At 44.9% G+C, this 18,413-nt stretch overlaps 7 protein-coding genes across 7 annotated transcripts; 3 read left to right on the forward strand and 4 right to left on the reverse strand.

Moving 5' to 3' along the window:
- Positions 1-628: 628 nt before the first annotated feature.
- On the forward strand, positions 629-3,492 carry L199_000965 (uncharacterized protein; the record flags this gene model as incomplete). The annotated part of the gene is made up of 7 exons (XM_064886722.1): positions 629-1,055; positions 1,167-1,354; positions 1,431-1,476; positions 1,564-1,776; positions 1,832-2,580; positions 2,659-2,770; positions 2,846-3,492. The coding sequence occupies 7 exons, from the start codon at positions 629-631 to the stop codon at positions 3,490-3,492; spliced, it is 2,382 nt and encodes a 793-aa protein (XP_064742794.1).
- A 716-nt stretch (positions 3,493-4,208) lies between these two features.
- Positions 4,209-5,647, reverse strand: L199_000966 (uncharacterized protein; the record flags this gene model as incomplete). The annotated part of the gene is made up of 6 exons (XM_064886723.1): positions 4,209-4,404; positions 4,482-4,702; positions 4,779-4,891; positions 4,978-5,190; positions 5,258-5,377; positions 5,482-5,647. The coding sequence occupies 6 exons, from the start codon at positions 5,645-5,647 to the stop codon at positions 4,209-4,211; spliced, it is 1,029 nt and encodes a 342-aa protein (XP_064742795.1).
- Positions 5,648-6,513: 866 nt separating this feature from the next.
- Positions 6,514-9,394, forward strand: L199_000967 (uncharacterized protein; the record flags this gene model as incomplete). The annotated part of the gene is made up of 10 exons (XM_064886724.1): positions 6,514-7,073; positions 7,138-7,248; positions 7,369-7,736; positions 7,843-8,054; positions 8,118-8,174; positions 8,236-8,425; positions 8,500-8,649; positions 8,714-8,933; positions 8,988-9,201; positions 9,269-9,394. 10 exons carry the CDS (start codon positions 6,514-6,516, stop codon positions 9,392-9,394), a joined length of 2,208 nt encoding a protein of 735 aa, XP_064742796.1.
- A 253-nt stretch (positions 9,395-9,647) lies between these two features.
- On the reverse strand, positions 9,648-11,420 carry L199_000968 (uncharacterized protein; the record flags this gene model as incomplete). Its single annotated transcript, XM_064886725.1, has 4 exons — positions 9,648-10,185; positions 10,250-10,769; positions 10,827-11,157; positions 11,232-11,420. The coding sequence occupies 4 exons, from the start codon at positions 11,418-11,420 to the stop codon at positions 9,648-9,650; spliced, it is 1,578 nt and encodes a 525-aa protein (XP_064742797.1).
- A 924-nt stretch (positions 11,421-12,344) lies between these two features.
- L199_000969 (uncharacterized protein) lies at positions 12,345-15,197 on the reverse strand (the record flags this gene model as incomplete). The annotated part of the gene is made up of 5 exons (XM_064886726.1): positions 12,345-13,125; positions 13,214-13,383; positions 13,452-13,936; positions 14,002-14,662; positions 14,763-15,197. 5 exons carry the CDS (start codon positions 15,195-15,197, stop codon positions 12,345-12,347), a joined length of 2,532 nt encoding a protein of 843 aa, XP_064742798.1.
- A 533-nt stretch (positions 15,198-15,730) lies between these two features.
- L199_000970 (uncharacterized protein) lies at positions 15,731-17,062 on the forward strand (the record flags this gene model as incomplete). The annotated part of the gene is made up of 6 exons (XM_064886727.1): positions 15,731-15,847; positions 15,910-15,936; positions 16,028-16,171; positions 16,238-16,334; positions 16,437-16,511; positions 16,635-17,062. 6 exons carry the CDS (start codon positions 15,731-15,733, stop codon positions 17,060-17,062), a joined length of 888 nt encoding a protein of 295 aa, XP_064742799.1.
- A 238-nt stretch (positions 17,063-17,300) lies between these two features.
- Positions 17,301-17,825, reverse strand: L199_000971 (uncharacterized protein; the record flags this gene model as incomplete). The annotated part of the gene is made up of 1 exon (XM_064886728.1): positions 17,301-17,825. One exon carries the CDS (start codon positions 17,823-17,825, stop codon positions 17,301-17,303), a length of 525 nt encoding a protein of 174 aa, XP_064742800.1.
- Positions 17,826-18,413: the final 588 nt, after the last annotated feature.

Here is an 18,413-nt window from a genome sequence, read left to right on the forward strand (position 1 = left end):
TGAAAGCTGTGTCCAAGCATCTGAACCTGATCAATCGTCAACAATCGGTCCGGGAGAAACGGCAACTGATGTGGGGTAAGCCCACTCTCACTCACCACGTGGAAGTAAATGCGGGGTAAACACATATATCGAGCTTGGACCTCTTTGATCTATCGATATTGTTGATCTCTTTCTTCTTTCACTCCACCGTTTCTCCGGTCATCGTCATCAGCAGACTCATCGACAACGCTCATCACGACGAGTGAGACACCCCAAAGGACTCGGAGCTCGCTTAGCACCCATCAAAGAGGAACGAGGGTCACGATAGGTCAGCTGTGAGACATGTCAATGTTGGCTCGAGGAGTACTGAGAGGGAAGGGAAGAGGGTTGAGCTTTAACAAGCTGTCTCGCCCGCTACTGGAGACGGTCAGCAGGAGAAGTATATATAATCTCACGAGAGGTAAACAATCATGGGTATGTAACTCTAATTTCTCCATCAATCCATCGTTTCTACCTTCTTTTCCCTTTCCATTTCTACCTTCTTTTCCCTTTCCATTTCCTTCTCTAATCAATCCATCAATTATCTATCTTTTTAACATAACCCTAATCTTCCTCTTTTGTACCTAGTAATTGATCATTATTTATCAAAATGTTTCAGGGTGATCGACTTCAAATATCAGAGGAAGTTCACGATGCTTTAGCGACCTCAAAACCCATCGTAGCATTGGAAAGTGCTATCATCACTCATGGAATGCCCCATCCTACCAATCTGAACACTGCTAGTTCAGTGGAAACGATAATCAGATCGAAAGGTGTAGTCCCGGCTACGATCGCCCTCATCAACGGGAAGATACATGTCGGCTTGACTGAATCTGAAATGATTCAATTATCCGATCCCCAATCGAAGATTTCGAAAGGAGCTGTCAAAGTCTCGAGAAGGGATTTGGGTCCAGTCATCTCGCTTAAGAAGACTGGTGGAACGACAGTAGCTGGTACGATGTACATCGCTGAGAGTCTTGGTATCAAGATCTTCGTGACGGGTGGGATCGGTGGGGTGCACAGGGGTGCTGAAAGTAGTGAGTAGACGTTTCTCTTGTCGTTCTCGCCTAGAGTGATTGTTGTTTGGTAGTTGGTCTATCGTCGTCTTTGTCCTTGAACAGTCGATGCTAACACTCATACATCCATAGGCATGGACATCTCAGCCGATCTTCTCGAACTTGGACGAACACCTATGGCGGTATTTTGCGCAGGTGCAAAATCCATTCTCGATATACCTCGAACATTGGAAGTACTCGAAACACAAGGTGTATGCGTAGCATCTTATGGAGACAAACAGGACTTTCCTGCTTTCTACACACCGTCTTCTGGATGTCAGGTGAGACCTTATTCAGCAACCGTAGTATGAAGTGTCAAAAAGCTGATGTGAGATTTCCCTGTTTGCCATTTGATAGAGCCCGTGGAGAGTCGGTGATGCCGATGCAGCAGCGAGATTGATATGTGAGCTTTTCACCAGCTTCACACAAAGATACATACACAGTCTAGTCAAGAGTCCAAGGTGAGCTGATCATACTTTGTCTGTCCCAGATACCCAACTTTCACTTCCTACCAAACTTTCCACCCTTTTTGGTGTACCCATTCCGTCTCAACATGCCGAAGCTGGTGCAGAAGTTCAGAAATCGGTTGAACAAGCGGTACGAGAGAGCGTGGAATTAGGGATTGACAAGCGAGGGAAAGAAGTCACACCATGGTTGCTGAAGAGGGTAGGAGAGTTGACTGGCGGTAAAGCTTTAGGTCTTAGTGAGTCTTTCACCGCAAGACACTCGAGCTGAGTGAGCTCACAACCCACGTATAGATGTCAACCTCATTGAGAACAACGCTCGAATCGGCGCAGAAGTAGCTGCGAAACTTTCAGAGATGTACCAATTAGAATCGGAAAAAGGGGATGCATTGAGGTACCTTTATTCTCCGCCGAGCTCTCACGATAAAAGCACTATTACTCATCCTAAAGAAATTGGTCAAACGCCCGAGACAAAACTTGAGGAACGAGCTGAGGATACCACCATACCTACTCAATCTACCAAGACAGCAGTCATCCCTACACCTTCTATCAAAATCCACTTACCCAATCCATTAGTACTGGTATTTGGATCAGCAGCAATCGATCTCACCTCAACTTCACCACGAACATTGGAACCTCGAACGACTACTCCGGGGACAGTCTTCGTCTCTCCAGGAGGAGTAGGAAGAAATATCGCTGAAGCCGCTCAGAATCTTCTACCTGACCATGCTGTTCAGCTTGTCTCGGCTTTTGGGACTAACCCAGCTTTCATCCCTACATCTCATCACCAGCATCCTCAAAATAACGGCATTATAATGAACGGTCAATCCGTTGGAATTCAACAAGATACGGAAAGCGAGGAACCGGACTCATTTGGCAAATTATTGATGCTTGAACTGACTGCTGCCGGACTGAGAACTGATGGATTGATTGGAAGATCAGGGAAATCCACGGCGGTTTGTAGCTTGACACTGGAAAAGAATGGAGATCTGGTTGCTGGAGTCGCTGATATGGGTATCGTGGAAATCTTGTCTCCTGTCACTGTAAGTCAATAGTTCTGCTAGAGTTGATCAAAGATCTATAATTAATTCTGACCTCTGCGCCTCTTCCCCGACTGGTAGATCGAAGAGACCATTCGAAAACGATCCCCTAGAATGGTCGTTTTCGATTGCAATCTCACTGAAGAGGTGGTACGAACTATTCTCAAGACCTGTACACAGCTGAATATACCGAGTGGGCTTATCTATCTACCAAACCTCCTGTTGATGTCGTATGATATGCTGATCTGACGACAATCGTCTGCTGTAGCGTTTTGCGATCCTACGTCTTTACCCAAAATTCCTCGACTCACTTCCTCCCTCTTATCTTTATTACCTGCCTCACGTACTCATCCAAGACCCTTGACCAATATCTCACCTAACATCCTTGAGCTCGACCATCTCTATAACCTTGTCGGTACACTTTCAGAAAGGTCAGAAGAGATCGAAAGTCGATCTTGGGAATATATAAACTCGTTGAATCTCGGTTACGAATGGAGAGGTAAAGTGGATAACTGGCTTAGCAAACCCGACAGACAATGGATAAAAGAACAGGGGATAATACCGAAAATGATCCGACTTTTGCCTTTCATTTCGAGCTTCTGGCTGAAAGTCTCCAGTAAAGGCTTGATCCATTTGGAACTCGCCCCTTCACCTACTCGCATCACCCGCCATAGTGGTGATGGTATTGTATACAATATTGGCAGTAAGACTCATCAAGGGAAATATCTTGTATTAAAGCATTATCTACCGCCTGATATTGCACAAGATGAGATTGTCAGTACGACAGGTGCCGGGGATACGTTAGTTGGTGGGCTGGTAGCTGGTTTAGTCGATGGAAAGGAGAACGAAGATTGGGTTGGGAAAGCTTTAGAAGGTGTTAAGAAGAGTCTGAAAAGTAGAAGAGCTGTTGGGTAGGGAGGTCAGTACACCTCTCCCTTGTAGATGCAGACACGTTGGAGAGATCAATCAGGAGCAAGAGGTAATAGGAATTGTAGATCTAATAGAAGAAGAAAACAGACAGAAGATCAAAAATCAAAAATCAAAATTTAGTAATGATAGATGGAATCGTAGAATACTGGACACTACCTGACATCACATAAATACTGCTTTCCGCGATACTTCTTATTTGCTTAGGAGAACAGTCAAGACCGAGTGATGCTTGCTTATAATTGCGAGGCCGGCTAGACATATAATTTGGAGTGGAAGTAAGTGTAGTGAACGATAAAAGAAAATTATACAAAAGGAAAACAAACTGTATATAACATGATCAAAATTCTCGGAATATCAATTCAGTGGAGAATCTTACACCGTCAATATTTATCAATATACACATACATATTTCAGATTAACATATACTGTTTGTTGTATATCCATTATCGATCTCATCTTATCTATCTTGATAAAGTATCTTAATCAACCAGTAAAATCACAATGTATACTCTTATCTGTGCATAATGAATTGACGGAGTTGTCATGTTATTTGCATAGACAAGACAAGGTGCATGAGAACAATAAGTAATCAATATATAGATATCAAATCTACTTCCTCATACCATAAGGAGAATCCAAACTACAGTACCGATACATGTCATTCTTTTGATCCGAGTTGAGGGTGAATACTATCCCAGTAATTAAGAAGCATCTTCGGCATCACTCTCCTCGATATCGCTCTCATTGGCCTTTCTGGGTTTTCGTTCATCTCTCGGTTGATGAGGTTTGTTTCCCGATGAAGAGATTCTTCGTGCGGGGTTCGCAGGGAACAATTCCGGTAAGGAAGATACGTCCTTTTGAGTAGGTTTGTATCCATTCTCTGCACCAATTGCGGATCTACAAGAACACGAACGGTGGATCGTAAGCATTATGCGTCTACCGTATCACAGTGTGGAGGTGAATGTCAAACGCACCTAGTCCAGAATAACAAAGCTTGCAATACACTAGGTTTCTCCGCATCGTATTCTAAGATAGGCGAAGTCCAACCGTGTGTTCGATCTTCATTGAAATAACCGAAAGTCCATCTTTGCCAATCTGTCAAAACATAATAATGACATCCTAATCGCTTGGCGGCGTTGTAAGATCGGGACCAATACCATGAGGCTTTAGATTTGGTGTTATATTTGTATGGACCCTATGCCCAAGAAAGATGGCTATGTCAGCTCGTCTGATAGAGGACAATCTGGAAGCTGACCAAGAAGATCACTCACAGTTACGATGTATTCTTTCCAATCTGCTGAGGTGAATGCAGATGAGTTGATAGTCCGAACAACGAGTTTGACATCGTCTGAGCCGCCTTTGGTAAGGAGGAATTCACCAGATCCTGTACATTAAAAGGGCTATTAGCTACCCATCCTCTCTTCCTTAGCTCGTAAATCACAGAGAGCAGAATGACACATATGAACTCACCCAAAGGAGATTTGTTGAACTTGAAAGTCCAAGGTTTGGTCACATAATCCGGTTTGAGTGGTTTAGATTCACCAGATCCGTCGACGCCTCCATCAGACTCGTACCCTGCTCTATCGAGCGCTTGAGCATCATAGACAAACTTGAAGTCTTCAGGGTCGGAATCGAGGGCAGTGAGAACCGACGAGGTGGCTAGAAGAGGGATCGACGAGAGCGCTACGGTCACACAATACACGACATCAGCTCAAACCGTCCTTCTGATGGTCGTACCTGGTAGACCTACCCTTTTGTAAGTCACTTGGAGTTTTGAGTGGGTTAGGTATGGTGTTGAGAGCAGCTACGAATTTGGGGTATTTGTAGTGGGGATGAGGGGTGATAGGCTCTGAAGGGAGAGTTTTGAAGTCTGCGTTCGGAACAAGGGAATGGATTTTAGTGAATAGCTGACAAAGTCGAAGGTGATGCCCAGTCCAGCGCATCGCATCAGGAGCGGATGCAATTGGTACTCACACTTGGTCACTTCATCATCGAAATTCTCAATTTCCTGCACACCTTTCAGATCCCCACTGAACTCTGCTCTAGGACCGGTACCACCCGTTCCAGGAGGATATTGTTCTCTCAAGTGAGGAAGAGGGGTGGAGAGGTATTTGTTGAGATCAAGTGGTGGTTGAGGCATCTTATGGTTCTTTCGGTTCTTGATTGATGTTCGACCTAATCTTTGATTTGGTTGTTGACAAGGGTCGCAGGGGAGAGGCGAACTGACGATGATGATGACAGTCGTTTAAATAGATGGGATGGATGTGGATGTGGATGTGGGGTCGACGATGTATCGGATCGGTTGCCCCGTGTGAGTGTTCATCTTCTCCGGTTAACAATTCACCGGGACTCCACATCTCACGCATCACTTCACACACCATTCCATGATCCGATTACACCCGATCATAGTGTTCGATTCACGTTTGGAGGGGATTAAACGCTAGAATGAACTGCGAATCATGCATGAGGGACGAGGTTTGAACGCAGTCCGCGCCGTCGGGACAGCGCTCCAAGGAAAGGCATGCAGAGATGAAAGCCGATCATGAGGATCTGATTCTGTCCACTGGCTGACGCTAGCACGAGCTTTGACTTATTTACTTACTGGCCATGTAAAAATAGGTAATTCAGGTAAACTTGTGTCGAAATGATAATTGCTCTGCACAAGCGCAACAACTCTGCTGAATACAGGGAACACTATAGAAGTCTGGACGTCATCGGTAGACCACAAATGATCAAGCACACAACAGTATTCTCGATTGATTATGGAACCATGATTTGGGCTTGCGAGAACACCACAGAGCCAGCTAACGTTCGAGCAGGTGGAAGTGGGATTCACCTCTATGCTGTTCTCTTTACTGAAATAGATATCTATACGAGCTTTGACCTCCACCAGACGCGTCCACTTTACCATCGGAAAAGTGAAACGAAACTCTTTTTGATTTCTTCTCATTTTATTCTTCTTCAACCATAACTCATCATCATGGTACCATGATATTTCCTCTTCATATGCGCAAACATGCTCTGAGTACCATAAATCGAATCAGAAGCACTTCGAAAGGACACCTTGTGATCCCGTTGATCCTTCCAAAATATATCGGACATTCATCCGTCCCTTCGATCGTATTTCACCCAAGGTCATTCACAAGCACGACTTCCATACGGCAGGATGGACTAGCGGCCTCAAGTACTAGGAACGCCACGGGCAATGTATCGTTAGTAACCGGAGCTAGTGGAGTCACCCTTCGACCTTATCAAGCCCATGCAATCCAAGCATGTCTCGAAGCTCTGTCAAGCGGATTAACACGAATTGGCGTCAGCTCACCGACAGGAAGTGGGAAGACAACAATGTTCATGCATCTCATACCATTGATCAGCTCCAGGATTCCGAATGCACCTAACTCATCAGATACAATTAAAGAACCAAGTGGTAGAGGAAAAACACTGATTGTAGTGGGAAGTGTGGAGTTAGCGAATCAATCTGAAAAAGCAGCGAAGAGGACCCTGGGTAAAGATTGGACAGTAGAGGTCGAACAGTCGAAAAGAGTAGCTAGTGGTAATGCCGATGTGTGAGTGAGATCAAGTCCCAAGCTTCGGTCTTTGAGAGCAAAGAAAAATGACCTGTATACATAGCACTATAGCTACTTATCAGACCCTCAACAACCTCGACCGATTGGCCAAATTTAACCCCAAGGAATTCCAGTTGGTCATAGTAGACGAAGCTCACCATGCTGCTGCACACTCGTAAGTAACAGACTGTCTCGCTTACCTGCCTCTCGGGGTGTTCAATCTAATCTCGTCGATCTATAGCATTCTTACAGTACTCATGCTGATGCAATTGATCAATCTTTCATACTTCGTTAGATATCTACGTCTACTGCACTATTTCAACCACAATGTCCAAATTCCTCCATCAGTCCTACCAATATCATCCACATCTCCACTATACAAGATGAATGTACCTATAATAGGCTTTTCGGCGACTTTCTCGAGACCAGATCAATTAGCTCTCAGTGCAGTATTTGAGAAAATCGTCTTTCATCGGGATATCTCAGAAATGTTGGAAGATGGTTGGCTATCACCTGCTAGATCGACAACGGTTCATGCTAAATTGGACCTAGAAAGTGTCGAGGAGAACGACCAAGGGGATTATAAGACTAGTAGTTTGGCTAGTAAATTGAATACTCAAGAGATTAGGGATTTAATAGTTGGAACCTATCTACATAAAGCTTGTGAGTGACTTCCCCCTTTTTACTTGGTATTGTCCACACACCCCAACATCAACAGCACATGGCTGTATTTGTAGGCTAATGAATCGAACGTATATGTACGTTATAGCCGACAGACGATCAACCTTAATATTCTGTGTTGACCTTAACCACGTAGCGGAGTTGACGGACACGTTCAGACAGGCCGGAATAGATGCTCGATCCATATCTTCGCTTTCTAAGCCCGAGATCAGGAAGCAGACTGTTTTAGCGTTTGGGAGAGGAGAATTTCCTGTGTTGATCAATTGTGAAGTATTGACTGAAGGTGCCGATATTCCTCAGGTCGGTAGAAGTTATCGCCTAAACCTGAGATGTGGAGCTGATGTATGTTGCCCCTGTTGACAGATCGATTGTATTATACTAGCTAGACCGACCAAAAGCCGAAATTTACTGGCGCAGATGGTATGTCTCTCTTCCTTTTAGGTACAAGTCCTACAAACAAATTAGCTGATTTATGCAACAGGTAGGAAGGGGATTGAGGCTATCTCCCGAGACTGGTAAACAAGATTGTCATATCATAGATATAGTGGATAATGTCAATAAAGCTGGAGGAATGTTGGTATCTCCTACTTTATGGGGATTATCACATGAGGAAAAGGAGGAGCAGGAGAGGGAAAGAGGGGAAACTCAACTGTCGCAACAGGAGGAACCTAGTGAGTTTTAGACTAATTCTTGGAACCTCTTATTCATCAGCAATTTGGCTTATCTTTGTGTTCCTCTATGTCAGGTGATCATGCTCAGGGTGACTATAAGATCACGTTTATCGACCAGGACAATCCGTTCCGACTAGCTGGTGATAGTAGGCCACTAGTCGATAAAGCAAGTAATAATGCATGGGTCGCTTGCGGTAAAGGGAAATATATCCTAGAGGCAATGGGTGAGTCTGTAGGACGAATCATGCTTTAGCTTCCCCTCTGTTTGACTTACATAACGCTGTACAGGTAACGGATATCTCGCGATCGATCCTTCATCACCCACTTCTCAAGCCAAATATACTATCACTTACCGGAGTGCTATCCCACCCGAGCTCGCTGGTCCTAGAGGATCGAGATCACCTTTCGGAAGGGTGAAGACTGTAGGTTATGCGGATGAATTGGAAAGGGCTTTACAGACTGGTGACAAATATATAGAGAGGATCTTGGGCAGGGATTCATACTTACAGTGAGCATTCTAGTTCATCCCAATCACTATACCTGCTGATGATTCGGATTGTAGATTGTCGAAATACGCATCGTGGAGACGTAAACCAGCTTCGGAGAAGGCTATCAGATTACTATTAAAGCTTAAAGGAGCAGATGATCCAACTTCGTTACTGGATGATAGAGGCCAAAATAGAGAGGTAGATTTGTACGGCAAGAAAATCGATGTGGGGAGCTTGACAGCGGGAGAAGTGTCGAGTTGGTTGTGTGCTGCTAGACATGGTGCTAAGGTAAGTCTGCAACCTATCCGGATTGAATAGTTGTGATAAGGATTATACTGACAATTGTCCCCCACAGACTGCTAAAGCTGCCGAGGATAGGAAGATTGAAAGAGCATTAGCTAAGAAGGTGGCAAAGGAAGAGAAAGCGAGAGCTCTAAGGGAAAGGAATTTACCGCTTCCGCGAAGCATACCAACCCTTTAACCGGTCACAACAAGCGCATCAAGCTCGAATCGTACAAGGGAGAAACTTTAAAGAGTGTCATCACTGCAAAATGGTGTCGAGATGGACACCATTGCTCCATGCAGTCAAGCTTGCTCCAGCACCCATACATGCTGGGCATTGGTCTCAGGAGGGCATGTTGCCATGCCTTTTGCATGTTGTTGAAATCTATTATCACCTCGCGTCATGTTCATGATCATGCATATGAGATGTTCATAGAGAGACACATGATTAGTTATTCTCTATCGATAGGTTGTTCATCATGAGAAGTACCAGAAAGCAATTCGCCGTTGCTAACTGTCGGCAACTTACCGTCTTCGGTTGTTACCTGGAGTGTCTTCTTTTTCTTTCTCCTCCTACCTCCTGGAATCTCCGCAGGCACAAACACATCTTCCACTGGGAATCTAGGCAGTGGGTTCTCCAACAAGTACTTAAGTCCTGCATTATCCTTATACTTCTCAACGAGCTCAAGGACGCGCTCCTGTACTGTTTGGGTCTTAGTAGGTGTTGCGTCAGGTATTTCGTTAAAGGCTCGATACAACCCGTCGAGATGAGCTGGGACGAACATCATCCACTTGAGCATATCGTTCAGTCGGTGGTACTTCCTCCCGTTCTTGACGCAGTCCGCTAAATCAGGTCGTTCAAATGAGATGTATGCTTCCATGAGTGCCGTCTCGAGTGTGGACAAAGAATCATTCGTTCCTTGAAAGAATTCATCGGGTAGGTATCCTGAAGGTGAGATGAATGCTTCATACTTCGTGGTAGTGTATGACCTGTGAAGATTGCATTCAATTCAGCTGAATCATACATAGGTTGAACAGGGCTTGGGTGACTCACCATTCCCAATCGATCACTCCAGTCACTTCGCCTTCCTCATTCGCTCTAATATGATCATATTCGTCATCGTCGTGCTTGATGAAAAATGGACCGGTTCGTCGCATCTCCTCGCACCCTCTCACCAGCTCTTTAGCTTCCAACAGAGCAAGGTACATCCATAATTCGAACTCATGACTACCATATCTCCTTTCCAGGATCATCTGAATGCGAGCTTCGATGGTAGCGATCCACCTGTCTGCTGAGGTATGGAAAAGACCCAGGAAGTAAGGCCGTGCGTAATGGTATGGGTATCGATCGATACTTGGACCGACTGCAAACCCTGTAGCGTCTTTCTGGCAGGTTATACTTCCTACTTTATCGAACTTGGCTTTTTCCATGTTAATAAACCATTTGGCGAGGCTTTTGACGTGATTAATGGAAGGGTCCGATAGTGGTTGAGATCTTTCATTTCGATGGTAGAAGGGAGCCCAGGCTGCTCCAGGTATCATCGATTGATAGCAGTATATGACTTTAGGATGAACTGTGATCTGAGTCAGTCGTTCATTCGACTTGCACAGCAAATCAGGAGGAGACTCACCTCGACTATTGGAGGGCCTTGCATAAGCATTAGGTACAGCCACTCCCGCCGATTGCAGTGCTTGGATAGTTGCGACTTCGCTTGCTATGTCCAGCTTCAGTGGTTCGTCGGTATAATTTCGGGATAGTCGTCGTCTGATCCGCAAAAACCAGCTGACATCATCTTGGAAATCGATCTTGATGTGAAAGTTGGACTGCCCTTGCATGTAGCTACATGCTAAATCCTCCCAATCCACTGGAAGATGGACAGTGGCTACTTGATGACCGGGTCGAAGTAGCTCGACTTCAGTTCTGATTGAGTCGACATCAAGACAGCTAAGAAGTTGAGTCACCTATAGATACACATCGATCAGCTCTCACGCCATACTCTATACACCTGGCTAGGTATAGAGTGTGGTATAAGCACCTCGGGTTCATATTCTTCGTCAAGAGTGTGACGTAGACCAATCGTGCCCTTGCCCTTACCCAGTGAACATTCGTGTAGAGGATGCCGGTAGTGTTGAAAGCAGAATCGTTGTCGACAAGCGTAACAGCTATTCTCGTATACGAGGGTGTCGAATATGCAGTTGGCGATAGCACAAGGATAGAAAGCCATGACGAGTGATGGCTTATGAAGTCTACAACTGCATATCGGTATCGAATAGAAGTTAAAAATTAAGGATTAGGAAATAAAACATCAACTTATGGGTTGATCTGTGCCCATCCGTGCAACCTGACTCTTGTCTGACACGCCTATGCTCGTTTGAGGAATCAGGGAAAAAGGCTTGCCCACACGCAATTGCATCCTTTGAGTGTATATACACTTGAGAATTCTATGTAATCTATACGCTGACCTTGTAAGTCTCGGAAGGTGAGCTTTTCGAAACTACTGCACATGAGATGAAGATGCTATATGTTGCGTAGCGAAGGCGTTGAAATGAAAGTGGCTATTCGTGAGAACAGCACAACGGCGTAATTGCCGGAATGCCTCTCCCGCTGGCGTAAAGCTGACTCCATCACACACAATTACAGATGGAAAAAGAGCTCGACCCGGATGTAGTGCAGTTACTGAGCTTGATTAGCTATCCGATCATGTATGAAAATGTGACCCAGCCTTATGCAAGTCCCAAATCCAGATTTCTCAAATCCCCACTCTGGTTATGTGAGAACAGCATAGACGATGCATTGCCATTGGTGCCCGCGCCGAGATCTGTGGTCTATGCTGTTCCCGGATATCCAAATATGGTGCGTCTATCCTGCTAGAGAACAGCATAAAGGGCAATCTTTGGCAAAAACTTCTGCATGCCCCATCCTAAACATGCCATGCTGACGCTGATGCTACCCTGGTTGATCTTCCATTCTAGACCGCGAAACTACCTGATATTCTTTGTATCTCACGTAAGACCTATATCATGAAAAGAGGGAATATATCAACATCCATCCCATTCATACACACATAAAATGGAATCAAGTGAATGACAGAGATTATACAATCTGTACAATGCTATACAATTCGAATATCGGAGAACAGGGGCTGTGGTTAAGCAATTACACAACCACTTGGACATACATCAAACCAACTACCCTGTTGGACAAATCCTACATCTTTCCTTAATGCTCCTCCATTCCTTTTGATCTGAATCTCATATTTCTCTTCTACCGATGTGGACGGAACATCATAATACCAAGTCAACGTCTGGCCATTTATCTCATATCTACCATGAGTGACCTTCACATCGATATCTAATTCGAGATTGATATCATCTTTGTTCCTGATGGATGGATTGACCGATCTGACAGTTGAAGTACCATTCCTTTTATCTTTATCGTCTCCGTTGATCAAGGATAGACTTGATGAATTTCTAGAAGACAATCTTGAATTATCTCCTCCTAGATCGACATCTGATGTTTCCAATCCCAAGCTCGATGCGTAATGTACGTAAGGTACGTAGATCTCCGTCGCAATTTGATCCGAAGCTATATCGTTGGATTTCACCCTGACGACGTATTTGAACGTGGTGGTGGCAATGTCGAAATCGATTCGATCGGGTACACCGACGGTTTTGATTGGGAAGGGTCTACAGAAAGCTGATAAGGCTCGTGATCCATCAAGAATCAACGAAGGTGGAATATCGCCGGCTGAAATCGACTCTAGCGTGAATGGTACTTTGGGTGTGGTCGATCGAGAGACGGCTAAAGTGGTCGACGAGGAAGTGGGAATAGATAAGGATGAGTTGATTACGGGAGAAGACTTCGATTCGTCATGGAAAGTTTCTCGAGGCATATCATCTTTGCTCCATAATGAGAGATCTTCACCGTTCCTACCGTACGACAACAGCACATTAGCCCGGATACTGGCATTCATGACAGAATGATATCGGGAAAATGACTCGATCAAGCCAGACTCACCAGTTGTCACTCCACTCGTGACAATGATCAGGAACATAGTTCCAAATCGTATAATTCAAACAGTTGGGTCCGTCACAGGCATTCATCGAACAGTCCAGTGCTCTTTGTTGACTGGAGTAATCACCTTCTCCTCTTCCACCATCGACATAGCCATAAGCTTTCTTCCCATCCTACGTAAAAATTTCCCCAATCAGTTTTCTACTCCAACATGCGCGCTAATCATAGATGAATTGCTTACCATGTCATAAGGTATACCAATTTCTCCTATCAATGTCGGATAACTACCAAGTATATCTACCGTGTCCTGCTTCAATACTCCCAGTTCACCTTGAACCATATTCCTTATATTCTGTTCACCAACTCTAACAGCTTGGACGATCGACCAGTACTTCTTCCTTATCACACCTATCGCATCGGCGTTAAACCAATTCCAATGTTTGGTCATCAACGTCAACCCATCGTAGAAATGCGGTGATGAGCATGCCCTGTCCTTGAGGAACGATTTGGGTAATTTGGGTGGTTGTTTCAGTACGGGCGCTTGAATGAAATGAATTGATTCGGGATGATGTATTCTGATTCGAGAGGAGTAGGATAACCAATGCAAGGACCAGAAATCGGCGACGAATTCGACTTCATGGGCTGGATCTTCGGGTGAAGTGACAAAGTAATCGGGTTGTAAGAGCGCGCCAGTAGTGGGATCCCATACACCGTGTTGTGCCCAGACTAAAAGCTCATACACATCAACAAAAATTCCCAGGGCACTAAATCGTTTGAAAAGTGACACTCACTGCACTTGCCCATCTCCCAGCTTTCACCTCTTGTCCAACCCCATTTCCCACCACCTCTCTTCTCATCATCTTCCTTACTTAACCACAGCTTTCTTCCTTTCGGATCGATAAGCTCATGTCCACCTCTATAAGGACCCATCGCACCGAAATTCCAGATTTGAACTTGTTGAGGCTGTCCTTCACCTAATCGCATACCTTCTATCGGCGTGGGTGTTGGTCCTTTCTTGAGTTGCTGTTCATCCGGGATCTTCGATAGATCGTGGTGTCCTATCAATCCTTCTCCAGGTTCGTTCACACTATCCCATCCAATGACACATTCATCCAAGAGATCACTCGCTTCTTCACTTATCTTCTTCGCCAATGTACCGACAGCGTCGATAAAGTGATCTTGCAAGTAATCTTGTATGTTCTTGCCATCAATGATACATTTCGGAGCGAACGTTTTACCAGCAAAGAACAATGTCCAGATGGTCTGTCCAGCCAGTCGAGTATAATTCGTCCCCCATATCATTGCTGGGAACTCCTCTGGTTTGGGGTTCTCGGCATTGGGCCATTCACAATGTATGTATGCTGATGCGGTTGGCATGAGACCGTAAGGATCTATACCACAGGCGTAGAGGGTCCATAATGGTGCGCCGGATCCACCAGTGAATCTTGACCACTATGGTAGATGGAGGACATATCAGCTCGTTCATCATAGAAGAGTTCCATATGGATTCTCAAGTATATGAATATGGCCAGCAAAAGAGATCTTCACTCACCACGTCCTGATGAGGATCCATAAACACCCTAAACCCCCATTCTTTACATTTCCTCAACACCTTTATTATATAGTCCATATACTCGTAATCATACTGTTTCGGACCCTTGTGCTCCAAACTCTCCCATGTGAAGACGTATCTCAACATGTTATAACCCCATGCTCTCAATCTGGCTAGATGTATATCGGCTGAACCATCCTCAAGATTCAATGGGTTATTCATGAAATCTCCTTCACCCGCTTCTGCCGATTCCCAGAAGTTCTGTCTAATATGCGATGGCTGTCCATTGGGGTTCTTGGCTGATCCTGATAAGTTCACTCCTCGAAGTAAAAGTGATCGACCGTGTACATCTCGGAAATTCAACGTATCGGAGTGGATGTAGTAGGGTGGAACGGGGTTACCTGTTACTGGTGATCGAGTAGGTGGTGGGACCATTCTCCGACGTGTTGGTGCTGTTATGTTATCTGTTGAGATATATTATCCGTTATATGGGCAAGCGTACGGATGTGTGACAATGCTTGAAAAGGGACAAGAGACGGGTTCGATATCTAAATTCTACTTCTATTGAGATCTATGTATGTATGTGTTTCTTATATACAGTCGGGTCTGACTGGAATACTGGAATGACAGACATTATTCAAGGGGAAAAGTGGTCCCACTTTGGTTTGCTATGATCTCATCCCCTTACCAAATCCAAGATCGGCGCTTTTCAGGCAACAGGGGGGAACACGTGGCTTAAGGTGGAGGCAGTCCGGGTACAAGACGAAACATCGCATTTATTGTCGGTGAAACGTAAGATTATACGCAGTGGTGTGATATGCACCAATCTATTGAAGTGTTCACTGTCCATCGACCTGTGTGCACATATACTGCTACTCGGAAGCAGCTACATAGGTCTTCAAGAGTTGACTGGATCCGAGTCCCATTATCAACTAGCCTTCCGATAATCTACTATTCGCCACTCGACCATGCCATCTTGTCGAATAACAAACAACACAGCCCATCCGCTCAACGTATGTTTGAAGCAGGTTACAGCTTTACACTTTGAGAACAGTGTTCAGCCAGGACAGACCATCAAACTCAAAGTGAGTGATGTCTGTCCCGGTTGCAGAGAGCAAAGCGCTGACCAAATGAACGACTCACATAGCCTGGGAAGGTATGGTTCACCCTGGAGGTAAGTAAATACCTCAAATCTCATCCATGCTTTCGGCAATTTTACTACTACCAATTTACCCTCTAATATCACTCTTCTTACTCTCTTATAGGCATTAGTAGACGATGGCACCAAAAAATCACGCTACTCGATACTGAAATCAGCAGCCACCATAGCATTGCTATCTATAGCGGTTGGAGCTGTTGCAGCAACGGCTGGTGCCGCTTTGATACCGGAAGCTATCGCTTTGGAGGGTGTGAGTTGGCTGCCGAACGTCTGGAAGTTTGGTCTACGAAGCTGATATTATTTTCATACTTTATAGATCGCAGCTGCTTCTGTCGCGGGAGGGTATTTAGCAAAAGGATTGACAGTTACGAAAGGTGCTTTGGTCACTAACTCGGGCACCATAGCTAAGATATGTGAGCGGATAATACCTCTTCAATGAACCTCATCCACTTCCTACTTACCTGTCGTATACTATGAATCTCTGAGAAGCTGACTTGTTTCTGCTCTCACTACAGCCTCTATGGCTTTACCTCGAGCTATCGATAAATTATCGGCGGAGCTAGGTGGTTTGTCAGCACTACAACGGGAAGGTATGTGAGATGATCTGAACTTTCTTCATATTCTACCAACCAGATCAGGATCTTATACCACGTCCCTACCAACGTGCCGCTTCCAACATACGTCAAAAGCTGATCACCATTGACTTCCACCAGTCGCTTCGATCATCGCGTCGCCTACCCTTTCATCAGATGTCCGTCATCGAGCAGCCACTCTTCTTAGATCGATACATCATGCATACAAGGAAGACAAAGCGAAGTCATCTGGGGCAACAGAAGGACCCGCTACTGGGCAAAGCTCGAGACCTGATAAGTCGCAAAGCGAAAAGGGATACAAGAAGTCCAAGAGTAAGATTGCCAACGACCCAATAACACCTCTAAGTCCTAATGAAGCGAGAAAATTAGATGAACAGATTGAAAGCGAGGAGATTGATGATTTAGTTGAAAACAGACCTATAAGTTCTGGTGAGGTACTGCGTGTCCATGGGATATATATGAATAAGAGGAGGGAATTCGAGATAAGGACTGGGGATAATGGGAGATTGATATTGTGGGATTTGAAAGAGAAAGTCGTGGTCACTTGATTTGCTGTCGTGAAGTCCATGAGTCGATATTGACCGGCTTCTAATTGTATGTTTTGTGTAAGTTGTAAAATATGTGTGTAGAATGTGCGCTTCAGGGTGAACATCAAATGGCTGTATCATGGACTGATGGCATTGTCAAGTCTTGATTATCGATGATAAGCATCATAACCAAATAACCAAATAACCAAACTTCGTTCAAGATAAGTAAGACTGCACGATTCCACAATGAAAAGCCGCATCAACTTCGCCCAAAGGGTAAATGATCACGCCATTGTCTGCTAGACCTAGAGCCACTTCCTTTCCCGTTCCCGGCACCACCACTACCGTGATCAGGGTTGTCCTCATCATCCAATGCGGTCCCCTCCCATCTTATGGTGAACCTATGATCTCCCCAACTATGAGGAGTAGGAGAGTGCCCAGCAAAGCCTATCATAGAATCACCCCCTGACTGTGGTCTATAAGTCATATAGACAATCTTGGGCTGTCCGTCCACAGCCTTAAATGTGTACCTGCCCCTAGAGACCCGATCTGAGCTTCCATCGGTACCGACTTCGAGCACCAACCTGAAATCAGATTGGGTTAGGTCAGTTTGCTCATCAGGTTCATAATGAGTCAAATCCAGGATTGATCTATTCTTGGTGTTGTCGTTCGCTGATGGTGCAGTAGGTATATGGGTGAGGGATTGAGCAGTGATCTCGACTCTTGGTGAGATGAGTTCGGTAACGGTCATCAAACCACTATCTTTGGTAAACTTGTCGAACATGTTGAATGAAGTCAGCGCTATGAGGTGTAAGCGTAAAGATGAGGATGTTGAAAAAAGCTGGTGTACGCTATATGTATGCGGTGTTGAACAGCTACCGAAACTAATATTGAGTGGTACAGTATTCCCAATGGTGAGCTACGTCTGGAATCGGACGATGTAATGAAGAAGCTCAGTTTAAAGTTTTCGCTAAACACAAAGGATACTGTATCACACCATGGGCTCTACAGCTACTGTGCACGGTGCTTCTCGAGTCTAGACCCTTGAAGCCGTTCTGCGACATATACAGTAGAGCGCCAAAAATCTCTCTGCAAAGGCAAAGGATAGAACGTCTTCTACTGAGTTCTATCTGCGCTTCAACTATCGCCCGATATTGGAGTTGTGGGAATCGCCAAGGCGTTATGCTTACTGTATGGCTGGGTGACAACTGCAAAAAACTACTAAGACAAAAAAAAAAAAACTTGAAGGTGCACTTCATAGCCACGACTGATGTAATCCCCTCCGGGTCATCGCATCACTGCACCTGATCTGTCGTGGAGGCGCGATTAGGCTAAGGACATTGTTTTCTTATATCTCTGTTTCTTCCACTTC

Source organism: Kwoniella botswanensis, chromosome 1 (assembly GCF_036426115.1).
Source record: "Kwoniella botswanensis chromosome 1, complete sequence".
NCBI lineage: Eukaryota > Fungi > Basidiomycota > Tremellomycetes > Tremellales > Cryptococcaceae > Kwoniella > Kwoniella botswanensis.